The following is a 15047-nucleotide window of genomic DNA, read 5'->3' on the forward strand; positions in this document are numbered from 1 at the left end:
CACACAATTTTGATCAGGATTATTTTACAGACTCTTAGGTAAAAAAGTTTAGTAATGGTAGCCAGGCAAACCAAGTTGAAATTAGGTTCCTTACAGGTCCTGCTTCTCTCTGAGTCCCTAAAGCAAGGACTACTGAAAAATGGCAGCACACTAGCTGTTCTCCGGAGAAGGTCCTCATTGGTGGATGGCCATCTCCATCCAACTGTTCATCAGTCCCCAGGTCACTGAGCTGGGGTCATTGTTGTATGTGTGTCAAGGTATTTCCTACTGATATTCTGAGGGAATCAATACTTAATACTCAAATATAGTTCAAAGATGGCAAGACACTATAAACTTTGTCATTTATACTGCTTAATACTTTGTAGGAAGATTTATGTTTTTGAAATAATCTAAATTGACATCATGCTACTTACACACACACACAAACTGACATTGTTGTTTAGTCTCGTAACACTTGTCCAAACGAGTTTGTGTTTTCATTTTTCTGGTACAGAACGAATACGAGCTCTACATGGCCATCCTTCTGGACTCCCAGCCGACAGCCCAGTATGAGGTAACAGCCATCCGTGCAATCACATCCCTTCACTCACATTTTGAATTCAATTAAGTTTAAAACTTCCATCTTATAAATTTGGAAGCAGAGTTTCTTTTGATGCTGTTGTCGTTATTGTTATTACAGTTCTAATTGTTGTTGTTGGTAGGTGCTGTTGAGTCAATTCCAACTCACAGTGGCCCTGTGTACAACAGAGTGAAACATTGCCTAGTCCTGTGCCGCCTTCATAATTGTTGCTATGTTCGAGCCCATTGATGTAGCCACTGTCAAACCATCTAGTTGAGGGCCTCTTCTTCGCAGACCCTTACTTTTGCAAGTATGATGTCCTTCTCCAGGGAATGGTCTCTCCTGATAACATGTCCAAATTACGTGAGACGAAGTCTCACTATCCTCACTTCTAAGGAGCATTCTGGCTGCACTTCTTCCAAGACAGATTTGTTCGTTCTTCTGGCAGTCAACGGTATATTCAATATTCTTCACCAACACCATAATTCAAAGGCATCGATTCTTCTTCGGTCTTCCTTAGTCATTGCCTAGCTTTTGCATGCATATAACGTGATTAAAAATACCATGGCTTGGGTCAGGTGCACCTTAGTCTTCAAAAAGGAATTTCTTTATATATGACAAAATCAGAGCATTACAAGCTGGTAGGTTCCAACTGCCTTCTCAAAGAAAAATCACTCGTATGTTTTTCTTTGTTTTGATCCTTCTTATGCAGCAGAAACATAAGCTTCATGTTTTACAGGAACAAGTGAAGATGCCATTTGGGGCCTACCTCTTCCTTACTTTCCAAAGTTGAGCCAAAAAGGAACATATGGTCCCATATCTCAATCAAACACCAGGATGAAAGAACTCACAAACTAATAGGACTCTAGATCCTTCTTTCTAAAAAGAATTCTTCTTTCTAAAAAGTCTGAAAGCTTGACAGCACCCATCCCCCTCTAAGGCAGGAATCTTCATTGCCCCACATTTGAGTATAATATTGTTTTATCTCCATGTATAGTAATTAATAATTTTATCATTAATTTAGGAGAACTGATTGTGGTGCTGATAAGTAATCTATCAGAAGCACTATATTAAGTACATCCTCTCCCAATACAAAACAACAATGAAACTCCCCACTGTTTCAAAATATTTCTTAGGAAAATAAAATCTTTAAATTCTGAAAGAAATCATTTTACCCAGAACTTCACTTGACTAGCTATCCTTCCTTCAATACTTCTCCCTCCCTTAAATCCTTCCTCTTGATTTATTCAACTATAATTTTTTTTTAACCCAGGATGCCTTGAATGCCCTGTGGTAACAACACCATGCCCATAGCCTCCTGCCTGTTGTCTCATACTCTGTGTGCCTTGTCTTGTCTAGACGCTGCTGGCTCACATCAAGGGACTGGAAAGGAGGCCTGTGAAGACGGCCGATGTGGACCGGGCCAGGGAGGAGTTGAGGGTGACTGTGAGGGCCACCAAAGCCGCCCTGGAGCACAATGACAAGTAAGGGGTCAAGGATCTGATTGAATCTATTTTTGGACACATTTATTTACAAGCTCTTAAAACCACGTGATAAACACGTTGCGGTACAATGAATCGTTTTTGTGTGGACTTTCTAGCCATGGTCTTGTAACTCCCACCCAAGTGACTGGGCAGGACTTCTTGATAGGGTAATTGCGGTCCACCCAAGGGATAGGTCAGTTTTGCCATCCTTCTGGGTTTGAAATGAGCCACCCCAGAGTCAGGGAAGAGAGAATCCCAGCACCACTAAGGAAGAACAGCCAGTAGCTAGCATGTCCTTTGGATCCGGGATCCCTGTGCTGAGAAGCTCCTGGAACCAGGAGACAGAGGGAGAGTGAGCTGTAACACTGAAGACTGCAAAAGCAGGCAGCAGAGACTTGGCAGCTGAGACCTGGCAGTAGGAGATGGCATGGTGGGCTTTCACAGAGAGAAAACAGTGCCTTTGGGGAGAGGCCTAGGGCCAGAGAGAGGTGTGCCTGCAAGCATGGCTGGAAAGAGGCTGTCCTGATGGAAGAACTGTATCCTTGGGTGTTCCTGAGCCTGAACTGTAGCCTGTGACTCCCCTAATAAACCCCATAATCATGATTATGGTTTATGAGTTCTTCGTGGCCATTGTGATGAATTATTGAACTTAGCAGAGAAGTAGAGAGTGCTGTGAGAGGGATGGTTGGTGTCAGAATTAGTAAAGATAATGGAGAGAGGCGGCATGTCTGAGCTCTTCATAGTAATCAGCCTTGGGCTGTGGATCTTGATTCTCCTTTCCCCTTGTGAAGTTAGAGAAGGTCAGACACCACCCCCACGCCATTTTTACAGTTGGTGTCAGAATTAGTAAAGATGGAGGAGAGAGGAAGCTTGTCTGGCCTCCGCTTCATGGGAGTCAGCCTTGCGCTGTTGATTTTGGTTCTCCTTCCCCCTCGTGAGGTTGGAGGAGGTCAGACACCACCCCCAAGCCATTTTTACACATGTATTTACAATTTTTCTGCATTGTTTGATGAGGAGTGCTACCTCTACCAATATCACACCTGTCCTCTGGCCTTTTTGCAAGCCGTCACACATGCAATTAGGGTATTCTACTCAATCTGAAGTTTCCATGTGGGGGAGGGGGAGTCGGAGAGGTTTCTGTGAAGGATTCTCACTTCTCATTTGGCAATTCCACAAGGACTTACTAATAGGTGAGAGGGCTACAGAGACAAAATGCTTCTTATGAATCCCACCATTATTTTCTTAACTTAAAAAAATTCATGTAAACTCTCTTTATAGTCTTCCAAGATCAAATCACAATTGGATAGGAAACATTGTTTGTAAAAGATTCAAAAAAAAAGAAGAAGAAGAAGGAAGATTAAAGCAAAATAATGGCAATCATGTAAATCTAAAATCCAGAATACGTCCTCAAGAACTCCTCCCAAAAAAACTATGTTCTCAGTGTAGCTAGAAAATGGAAAGCATCCAACATTCAAGATACCTTAGAAGAATAAACATCAAGTGTCAGTGACCCATTGTCTGAGCTCTTGCTGCCAGCCTTTGTGAGAGCAAGGGAAGTTTGGGGAAAAGCTCATGGAAGACACAAGAGTGGAGCTAGTGGAAGGCATACAACCACTGCCAGAGAGAGAATCCACCCTACGGGAAAACACTGCGGAGGGACACTGATAGATCCATCAGAGCATGGCTACAGGGAGGTGACGTAAAGTGATGTGGAATCAAACAGACGGTTTGAAACAATAACAATACAGTAAGAAGAGAGTTAAGAGAAAGTGAGCAGCATTCTTCAGACTGTGCAGTGAAGGGAAAAAGAAGCAAGAAAGAGAAATTTAGAATCCTAAAAAAAAGAAAAGAAATCAAAGGGCACACAACCCTTTCCCACAACCCTTCTTGCTTCCCTCCAAACAAAAAGGCTATCCAGTAAAAATTAAAACAAAACAATAAAACAAAACAACAACAACAACAAAACATAATTTTCTACACTGACAGAAAAGGGTCCTGTTGAATGAGGAATCTCACATACTACTCCACAGCACCAGGCCTTTTCACAAAAATGCAGAGGTATAAACAATTTTTGTCTATATATAATACTATGGAAAGAAAACAGAAAATGATGATCCAAACAATTTAGCTGATAAATATACCTCCCTTGTCAAAAAAAAAAAAAAAAATTAAAGAAGAATAAGACTGTAACACAGCACTCCAAACTAAGTTAAATAGTCTCAAAAAAAAAAAAAAAAAAAAAAATTCAGGATATGAAAACAACCTTGAATCAGAAATTTAAAAACTTTGCATAGAAGTCAACAACAAAAAAGGAAGAAATGAAACAGACTTGACAATAGGGAAAGAATTAGCTGAGAAAGTCAAAATTACATCAAACATCAAAACAACGTTACAACATGCTGAGGAAGAATAGTTTTGAATGAAGATATAATAAGGTGCATTGGCGAAAAATAAGAATACCACCAAGAGAATACAAATGCGAAGAGATAAAAAGAGAGAAAAGTGGTTGAAATAGAAAACAAACAAAGAAGATCCAATTCACCTATAATTGAAGTCTCTGAAGAAGAAAAATAAAGCAATGAAACAGAAATATTTGAAACTATAATATACGAAAACTTTCTGGAAATTAAACCCTCTGAATTTACATATTGAAAAGGTTATTATCATTATTATTAATCTATCGGACCTCCAGTTTCTTAAAATGGAAGATCATACTACCTTTCTCTTTCTCCTTTAATCTGTGATAAAATGAGCTAATGTGTATGCAAATCTTCTTAAAACATGAGGCCTCTCATAGTTATGTGGCATTAAATGATTTGTAGTGCTTGATTTTTTAACCAAAGCACAGTTATTTCCCTTAGTGTATGCAATACCTCGTTGTTGTTGTTAGGTGCCATCAGGTCGATTTCAACTCAGCAATCAGATGTGACAGAGTAGAACTGCCTATATGGTTTTCTAGGCTGTAATCTTTATGGGAGCAGACTGCCAGGTCTTTCTCCTGTAGAGCCACTGGTGGGTTTGAACTGCTAACCTTTTGGTGAGCAGCTCAGTGCTTAATTATTGCACCACCAGAGCTCCTCAATACCTCATTTAACCAAAAAACCAAATCCTTTGCTGTCGAGTCAATTCCGACTCATATCAACCCTGTAGGACGGAGTAGAAATGCCTCCTAGGGTTTCCAAGGAGCAGCTAGTGGATTCAAACTGCCAACCTTTTGGTTAGCAGATGAGCCCTTAATCACCAGACCCCTTTTTTTTAATTCTCTAAATATATTAGAAATAATATAGCCTATTTAGTTTATTTTGAACCAAGAAGAGGATAGAAAGAGGTTACAATTTTTTTTCCACTTTTTAAAATTTCTTGCATATTATTTTTAGTTCAAACATAGTGGAATTTGTAAATTATACCTGTGGGAGGGAGTCACAAAAATGCACAGGAAAAATGCACTTGACTAACTTAGACTCTTGTTTTATATACATCTTCAAGTTATCTTTTCTTTGGCTGGAAACTAAAGAGATAAGTTTTATCTCTGAATTAAAAAAAAAAGACTTGTAAAAATAGTCAAAAGAATAAAGGTACAAATGGGGTTCAAATGTTCACTATTTTTTTCTGTTATCGAATTGTAGACTCAGAAGTGAATTAGAGATGGAGCATTTGTTGCTGCTGTTGGCTAAAGAAAAATCAGGCAAGTAATTTGCTGTGACTTTGGGTGAAAAAACTTCATACTTAGTCTCAGCGTACATGGCCTCCTGCTATTACCTATCTGAAAAGGTTTTTCCAAGAAGTTATTACATTTTATTTATTTATTTTTGCAATAAGTGTTCATTTCATCTGAAATCATGTAAGTGAAAGTCTTTAAAGGCATGAGGATGTGGTCAATCTCTTTGGAGGTTCCTTCCAGGTTGAAATGATAATCCCAGTTTCTGTTACTGAGGGTACCCCTGGTTATTTAGTTTCTGTGTATCCAGATACAACATAAGCACCATTTCATTATTCTCTCAGGCCTTGGTTTGTTGTTTTTAGTGAACCATTGGATTAATTCAGGGCCTTGTACAGAGGATTGTGTCAAATTTTGATCACAAAACTTTGGAATTGATGCAAAGAAAATTGGACCAAATTATATCCATACAGAGATTAAGGAGCCCTGGTGATGCAGTGGTTAAGCACTCAGCTGCTAACCAAAAGTTCAGCGGTTTGAACTCACTAGTCGCTCTGTGGGAGAAAGATGTGGCAGTCTGCTTCCACAAAGATTACAGCTTTGGAAACCCTGTGGAGCAGTTCTGCTCTGTCCTATAAGGTCGCTATGAGTCAGAATTGACTTGACCGCAATGGGTTTTTATATGGGGATTAGATCTGATGAGGAAAAGTTGAAGGACTATAAGTTGTTTGTCCTAGAGAAAGTGTCTTAAAGTGTGTGACGACATTTAGAGGGAATTATGGCCACTGGCTCAGTACATGCACGGGAGGTGAAACAGAGAAAGAGCAGCTGTGACCTCTTGTGGTTACCAGGGTAACAGCCAGGAAGACACAGTCCATTGTAGTTTCCAGAAACTTCAGATTTTCATTCCTAAAAAGAGGTAAGCCTGTCCCCAAGTGGAGTCCACTCTGCCTTGCAAACACCTGCACATTTTCTGCCCATTTCAGCCCTCTTCCTCACCATGGCAAGTGATGGTGGAGGGGTTGCTAGGGAAGCTGGTTGTCTTCCTGACAGGTGACATGACCCATCGTAGTCAGACAGACTTACCCCTAACTCCTCCCACTTCCTACTGTGCGACTCTGGGCTTCGTCGTTTAAACTTCTTTCAGCTGCCTGTTAAGTGGGAATAATGACAGCCCTTTTCCTCTGAGGTTTGTTATTTTGACTCTACCTATCTTTACACCCCAGATCCAGTCAATCACCATGCCCTGCTTTTTTCTACTGCCTAAATAGGTTTTATGAGGTGTTGGTGGTTCAGTGGTTCAAACCTCACCTTCCATGAGGCAGACCTGGGTTGAATTCCTGGCCAGGAACCTCATGGGCAGCCACTACCTGTCTGTCTGTGGAGGCTTGTGCATTGCTGTGATGCTGAGCAGGTTTCAGTTGAACTTCCAGACTCAGACAGACTAGGAAGAAAGACCTGGGGATTGACTTCTGAAAATCAGCTGAAGAAACCCTTACGGATCATAAGGGTCTGATCCACAACTCATCGTGGGGATGGCACAGGCCCAGGCAGTGTTTCCTGGTGTTGTGCACGTGGTCACCATGAGTCAGGGGATGCCTAGGAAGCAACAAACAATGTCAACAAATAGCTTTTGCCTGTCTCCACTTTCTCTTGTGCCTTAGGTCTCCTGACCTGATGGAGGGTCACTTCTGGGTGATGCAGTCACTTTCTTACTGTGTTCCTGATTCTGGTCTTGCCCTTCTCATCCCTTTTCTGTCTTGTAGACAGAATGACCATCACCTGCTTGCACTTCTCCCCAGCCGAAAAGCTTTCAACAGCTTTGACTGACTCCTTCACAGAGGTTACAAAGCCTTCCAGAACTACCCCTGCTCCTGTCTGCTGTCACCTCTTGGCCCTCAACGCTCTGATTCACCATATGCTTCTCTTTTTACTGAATGTGCCAAATTCTGCTCCACTGCCCCTCTGCCCCCCTCACACTTGTCTGAGTCCTGATCATCCTTTGTGTTTCAACTCTGTCTCAGTCCTCTAGTGCTGCTGTAACAGGAATACCACAAGTGGATGGCTTTAACACAGAGAAGTTGATTCTCTCACAGTCTAGGAGGCTAGAAATCTGAGGGCACAGGCTCCAAGGGAAGGCTTTCCCTGTCTGTCAGCTCTAGGGGAGGGTCCTTGTTATCAATCTTCTCCTGGTCAAGGAGGTTCTCAGCGCAGGGACCCCGTGCCCAAAGGGCACACTATAATTCCGGTGGTTCTTTCTTGGTGGCATGAGGTCCCTGTCTCTCTGCTTGCTTCTGCCTTTTATATCTCAAAAGAGTTTGACTTAAGACACAACCTAATCTTGTAGATTGAGTCCTGCCTCCTTACCATAACTGCCACTAATCCTGCCTCGTTAACATCATAGAGGTAGGATTTACAACACAGGAAAATCACATCAGGTGACAAAATGGTGGACAATTGCACAATACTGGGAATCATAGCCTAACCAAGTTGGTATACTAGGGGGACGTAATTCAATCCATGACAAACTTAGTCACAGTTCTCTGGCAAAGTCATCCTCTGAGACTTCCCCACATTGTGTTAGGTGTTCTTGCTTCTTCTCCTCATTGCATCTTCTACTCCCTTTCTATAACTTCCTTGTGGTTACTGCTTGGTCTGCACTGCTAGATCATAAGTTCTGGAAAGCGCTATTTGTCCTAATTCACCGCTGATCCTTTCCACCTAGTATAGTGTCTGCACAAATTAAGTAATCAATAAATATTTACTGATTGAGTGGGTGAATTAAAGGAGGAATATCTCCATTGTTGGAATGGATTACTTGTATTGAAGTGCTTGGAGTTAGAGCTACATTATATTATATAGCTATATACAGTAAAACCTGTGACATCCAGAACCTGTGTAAGGCAGACACCTGTTAGAGAAGGAAAACGAAAATATTTTCCATTAATAGAGAGTGTCAAAGGCGGAAAACTTTCGAAACCCAGAAAAACAAGGCAGTCCAGTAGAGTTCTGGCTCTCACAGGTTTCACTGTATGTATTTTAACATGCAAAATGGTGTTAATAATACATAATACAGTTAATAAGTAAGGGCTGAGATATTAAACACAGTCGTATTTTACTTTAAAAAATATTTCCAGAATCATCTGAGAAAAATGTAATTGAAGAGGAAGACCTTACTCTTATTGAGAAGGTCGAAAAGAAGAGGTGTGAAATACTCAATAAATGGGACGAAATTCAAGCTCTTGAAAAAGAAATTAAAACGACTTTGATTCATAAGGGGATTTCAGACATCACTGAGAGCAGCATTAAAAGCATCGAGGTATGCAATTCCGTTCCTGAACGTTAAGATTGTCCTTTGGATTTAGACCTCGGCAAACACATGAAGCTGTTTGATTTTTGTTATAACAGAGTGAAAATACTGTAAAATTCAGTCCGAACGTCTTTTCCTTTCAAAAAGTTTGTGGCAAATAATTCGAATGATGAGAGAGATCTAATGAAAACTTGACAGAAATGAAGATGATTAAAAACGTCTTATAGAACAATAATAATGTTCAAATAACAATAATAATGTTCAAATTCGATCTCTTTCAGCTCAGTGTTCAAACTGGATATCTTTCAGGTCAATTTATGTCTTTTATAAGTTAACAGTTTTGGATAGAAAATGCTTGTCATAAAAATAATGGCTTCCATAATTAGTACGTACTAAGTAACTTTAGCAGAGCTCAGGAAGTTTAAGTAACCTTCCCAAGATGACACAGTTTGGACGTGAAAAAGCTGGGATTCAAGTCTAAGTCTTTTTTGGCTCCAAAGCCCTTATAATTTTTCTTATGTGCTATTGACTCCATAGTTCGTTTTTCACTTAGTTGTACAGCTATGCTGGAAGATAGGAATTCGTTACTGCCATTCAAAGGCGAGTTTACGACATAAAAAGTAGTTTTTTATTGAACAACTTTTCCTAACCATTTTCTTGATAAGTAATAAAAATGTAAAGTATAATTTACATATTTGGAATGCTATGCTGCCTGCTTTTTACATGCCATATCTTCATCTTCATTGGTGCAGAATCCAAATCAATGTAAACGCTAGTTAGGGAGTTTACAAATGATAAGTCATTATTCTTTTTCCCCTGGTTATACAGTTACATATATTTTTCCCAGCATTGTCCCTCTTTGCCAGCAATCACATAATACTTTTCGTTCCAAAAATGGGGAAGAATAGTTAACAAATATTCTTAACCATGCGTCTTGCTTTTAAAACCATTTCTCTTTCAGAGTGAAGCTACAAAATTGGAGACAGCAAACAGGGTTTTAAAGAAGAAAATCAGTGTAAGTTTTTGTGAATCAGTGGACATCAATATAAACATTTCCTCTAGAGTCTGCTTGTTCTGTGTCATAAACCAAATAAGAATATATGTGTTCTCTTTTTATAGTTCTCTATAATGCTAGGACTATCTTGCTATGTAGACATTAGACTGAAACTGGATAGGTTTGAACTAATATATTAATAAAAAATTTAACCATTCTTTCTGAATGGCTGAATAAGCCACTGAAACTGACCATGTCTCCAACCATCCGCATTACGGTTCATTGTACTGTTTAACGAGTGTATTGGGCAGCAAAGAATATGAGGAACTGGTTCCTCTAACAACTTCCAGGATATCCTTGGAGACACACCAACCAGTTGTTGTTTAACAGATTATAATTCTGCTTCTATCCATATGTGTATCTCTCCTACAATACTATATATAGTGTGATTCAATGTGTTATTACCCATGCTGTTACACATGACTGAATGATTTATCATGTGCGGTAGGTTATTGAACAGCATGGGAAGCACATCATGGAGAAGAGCAAGATGAGTGAGCAGGAGCAGCAGTAAGTACTGATCCCATAATGAAAGAAGGCAAACAGTATCATTCTCTACTCCAAGCCATTCATACAAAATGAGATGGTACCCCTAGCGGGTTCACATTCACGAGTATAAACTTTAAATATACCTGCTGCATCTTTGTTTGTGCTTAAGAACGCTTAGTCCAAGGTGTAGACTTGAACATATATGCATCATTTAGCAACACAGAAGTAAACTGAATTGTAGCCGGATTCTAATGAGTGGTGTCTTCATTTCCTATGGCTGCTCTAGCAAACCACCACAAAACGTGGGGCTTTAAAGAATAGAAATGGATTGTCTCGTGGTTCTGGAGGCCAGAAGTCCAAATTGAGGGTGTCAGCAGGGCCATGCTATCTCTGTCTGCTCTAGCAGAAGATCCATCCTTGCCTCTTCTGGCTTCTGGCAACTCCAGGCGTGTCTTGGAGCTCCTTGGCTTGGAGAATTAGCTTTAGGCGGCTATATTCCCTAGCCCTAGTGGCACCGTGTTACGTGCTCGGCTGCTAACCAAAAGGTGGATGATTCGAACCTACTAGCTGCTCCATGGGAGAAAGATGTGGCAGTCTGCTCCAGTAGAGATTTACAGCCTTGGAAACCCTATGAGGCAGTTCTACTCTGTACTATAAGGTTACTATGGGTCGGAATCAACTTGATGGCCATGGGTTTGGGTTTGGGTTTGGTTTGGTCTCTCTGTGTCTCATCTCCTTTTTTATAGGACACCAGTCATATAGGATTAGGTACCACCCTACTCTGGTATGACTTAACTTATAATAACTTCAAAGAAAGACCTTTCTTAGCCAAACAAGGTCACATTCACAGGCACAGGGGTTATGACTCCAACATGTCTTTTGAGGGACACAATTCAACCCATAGTTGGCAGTAAACAGTAAAAAGACTTTTGGGTGTAGGGGTCCTAGGCTCAGTGATATTACCAAGGCACCAGAATTCTTCTTTCTTCCTGTTGTCCTTTGAGTATGGTTTGCTTCTCAAGGCTGTCTTCAGGCATCAGGTCAATGTTTCATGGAGAAAGGAAGGGGAAGGTGAAGAACAAATGACAAAGAGCTTCTCACCATGAGGCTGTCCCATTTTACCTAGGAAGAAAAGCCCTTCCTAGGGACTTCTGCCATGTCCCATTGGCCAGTGTGGCAAGGGAGGCCAGAGATAGAACATTCCAGTCCTCAGCTTACTTGATAGGGAAAGCCATGGAAGACAGGGGTTAGAATGGTGCTGCGTGAAGCCATCTACAGTCAGCCATGTAGGGTGGGTCCAGGTTTTGTGGAGCCTCAGGTCATGTCGGTGCCCTCTTACAGGAAACACATGCAGAACTACAAACACACAATAGGTAAGGCTCTCTCCATGGCCTTGGCAAAGGTCCATGCAAGTGAAGGGGCCTGAAGTCTTCGCATCATCATCTTCATGTAAACCCATCTCCGCTACCAAATATATTTGGTCTGAAAAACGCTGTCCCCTCATGCTGGGTCTGATGGCGACCATGGTGACATTTAAAAGTATGGTGGTCTTCTTTCTTTCCCAGTAAGTGACATGACTGGTGATCAGCTTTCTTTAGGGATCTTCTCTCAGCAATGGGAACTACCTTGGTAAATGACCACAAGAAGGGAGACTAGAATACAGTCCATCCTGGGGTCTGGCAGTGCACTGGGCACTGTAGGAGGTAGACGGAAGGAAGCCCTGCTGAATGTTTTGACTTTGCTACGATCAGTGCAGTTGAGGTTTGTCATGGATTGAATTAAGGAGCCCTGGTGGTGCAACAGTTAAGAGCTTGGCTGCTAACCAAAAGGTTGGTGATTTTAACCGACCCAGTGGCTCTACTGGAGAAAGACCTAGCAATCTGCTCCTGTAAAGATTGCAGTCTTGGAAACCCTACGGGGCCATTCTACTCTGTCACATGGGGTCACTATGAGTCAGAACTGACCTGGTGGCACCCAAAGACAACAACAACATCATGGATTGAATTGTGTCCCCAAAAAATATGTGTTGGAGTCCTGGCCCCATCTCTGTGGATGTAATCCTATCTGGGAATAGAATTTTCACTGTTATGTTAATGAGGTCATATCAGTGTAGGATGCATCTTAAATGCAATCACTTTTGAGATGTAAAAAATGCAGATTAGACATAGCAACTATCACAAATGGGACTGGTGCTGTGGGGGAGATAGTTGCTACTTGGGGGTTGCCAAGGAACTGAGGAATGCCGGGGTTACAGAAACTTAAAGAGGTCTTCCTCCAGAGTCAACAGAGAGATTGAGACAGAGAAGGGAGCAGAGAGAGTCTTCTGCTAAAGCTAGTGCCCTGAATTTGAACTTCTAGCCTCCTGAACTGTGGGAAAATACATTTCTGTTCTTTAAAGCCACCCACTTGTGGTATTTCTGTTATAGCAGCACTAGCCAACCAAGACTGGTTATTCTGCCAATTGAGTCACTTTCTTGCCCTAAATTGTGAATATTTTAAGTGTCAAATGCTAAAGCGTAATTACAGGAATATATCCATATACTTAGAGCATCTCTGCTACATTTAAGGCCAAAAATCTTTTAAAAGTATCCTTTAAAACGAAAGGGGAGGATTGCAAGGTTTCATCTTGTCTGTTTTTGGGTAAATGTCTGTGTCCTAAAATAAATGTTTATTTTGAAATTTTCATTTATGCTTAATGTGCTTTTTTCCTAATCTGTTATACTCATTTGCATTTTTAGGGACCTTTGGGGATTTATTAATGAATTTGTAAAATTGGAAGAAACAAAAAGTAACTCTCACGTAACTGGAGAAATGACCCATGGAAATTAAGAATGCCTGTGTACATAGCGTGGATGTTTGCAGACATGTAAATTAATGAAGATATATTTCATTTTGTAGTGTTTAGTTCTTGATAAAATGTTATTTGTATCCTGCTCAAGTTAGTGAAATAAACACATGGACACCTATGAGTAGTTTTGCGTTTGTATACATGTTTTTAACAATACAAAGTTCTTAGAGTGTTTTCTCTTTCATTTCATAAGTTTCTCCTGGGAGGAAAATGTTGTCAGTTCTGACTCATAGCGACTGCATGTACACCTCCTGGTCCTGCTCCATCCTCACAATCATTGTTATGCTTGAGCCCATTGTTGCAGCCACTGTGTCAATCCATCTCGTTGAGAGTCTTCTTTTTTTATCAATGACTCTACTTTACCAAGCATGATGTCCTTCTCCAGGGTCTGATCCCTCCTGATAACATGTCCAATGTATTTGAGATGAAGTCTTGCCATCCTTGCTTCTAAGGAGCATTCCAGCTGTGGGGAAAAATACTTTTTATTATGTAAAAGAAATGGGAAATTCAGTACTGCTGTCATACAAAGTCCCCAGGTCGCACCAACAGTTTGCCCATAACTATTAACCTAACAGTGGTTCGAACCCACTCAGTGGTGCCACAGAAGAAAGGCCTGGTGATCTACTTCTGTAAAGATTACAGCCAAGAAAATCCTAGGGAGGCATTCTACTCTAACACAGGGACTCACCCTGAGTCGGAATGGACTCAAAGGCAATGGGTTTGGTTTTGGTTTGTAATACAGATAGAAGTTTTTCCTACCTATTTGCTTATGCAGATTTATATATAGGCATTTGATATAATTTAGTAGTGACCCAATTAGTATCCATTTAATTAAATAATTGGTACTAGTTGTAAATAACAGAGCGCATTACTAAGGTCTCAACACCAGCATGGTGCAGGGCACTGCACGTGGCTTAACCGATGTGATCCTCACAACCGGGGAATTTTTATTTAACCCCATTTTCCCTAAAACCTAGTTTGAATGCCTAAACTCAATGCAAGCTCGAATTTTTTTGAACAACCATATACAGGGCTTTTGTGAAGATGAAATGTAAATGGAGAGGAGCAGACATGAGGGATTTAATCCTCACTTGGAGTCCTGGATATGAGGTCAGGGAGCGAGAAAGCAGTGTCTGCGCTGTCTGGGCCGGGAGGACAGGGTAAGGGAGGCGAGCTCCTCATGGCTCTCCCTAAGGTGACTTTGCTCTTCCTAGGGCACGATTCAGCCGGCTGTTAGAGTACAGTGTGACAGCTACTGAAAATGGTCACTGTATCTAGAAATCAATTGGATTTCATAAATATTTCTCGAGTTCTCTCTGCTCTAGGTGCTTTCTATTGGTTATTTAGGTCCATTCAGACGTGTGCAAAAAGTCACCAAGCTGTCCTTAGATGAACTTCATCTGTCATACCCCTTCAAAAACACACGCCCCCTAACCTCCATATCGCACCCCCTACTGCACCCCAATGCATGCTAATTCGTTCCTGGGATTGCCTGCCTAGTCTCAGAAGATTCATGAATTTTGCATAAGTTCCCTAACCTGAACCCTGTAACTGAACTAGAATCCTCAACCTCAGGGACCTTGATTTGAGACTTAAAAGTCTCCAAGCTCCTTGCTTGACCGGCTGGCAATAAAGTCCACTTTCT

General features: G+C 41.0%; 1 protein-coding gene across 1 annotated transcript in view; it reads left to right on the forward strand.

Moving 5' to 3' along the window:
• CUNH6orf118 (chromosome unknown C6orf118 homolog) overlaps positions 1-13383 on the forward strand; it is an 18856-nt gene extending 5473 nt beyond the window's left edge. The window contains exons 4-10 of the mRNA XM_004368942.1: positions 494-553; positions 1919-2043; positions 5670-5728; positions 8839-9020; positions 9973-10026; positions 10514-10575; positions 13293-13383. Coding sequence (XP_004368999.1) covers positions 494-553; positions 1919-2043; positions 5670-5728; positions 8839-9020; positions 9973-10026; positions 10514-10575; positions 13293-13383 — 633 coding nt within the window. The remainder of the gene's footprint in view (positions 1-493; positions 554-1918; positions 2044-5669; positions 5729-8838; positions 9021-9972; positions 10027-10513; positions 10576-13292) is intronic.
• The last annotated feature ends 1664 nt before the right edge of the window (positions 13384-15047 follow it).

The sequence above is a fragment of the Trichechus manatus genome, unplaced genomic scaffold (assembly GCF_000243295.1).
Source record: "Trichechus manatus latirostris isolate Lorelei unplaced genomic scaffold, TriManLat1.0 scaffold00002, whole genome shotgun sequence".
Classification (NCBI taxonomy): Eukaryota; Metazoa; Chordata; class Mammalia; order Sirenia; family Trichechidae; genus Trichechus; species Trichechus manatus.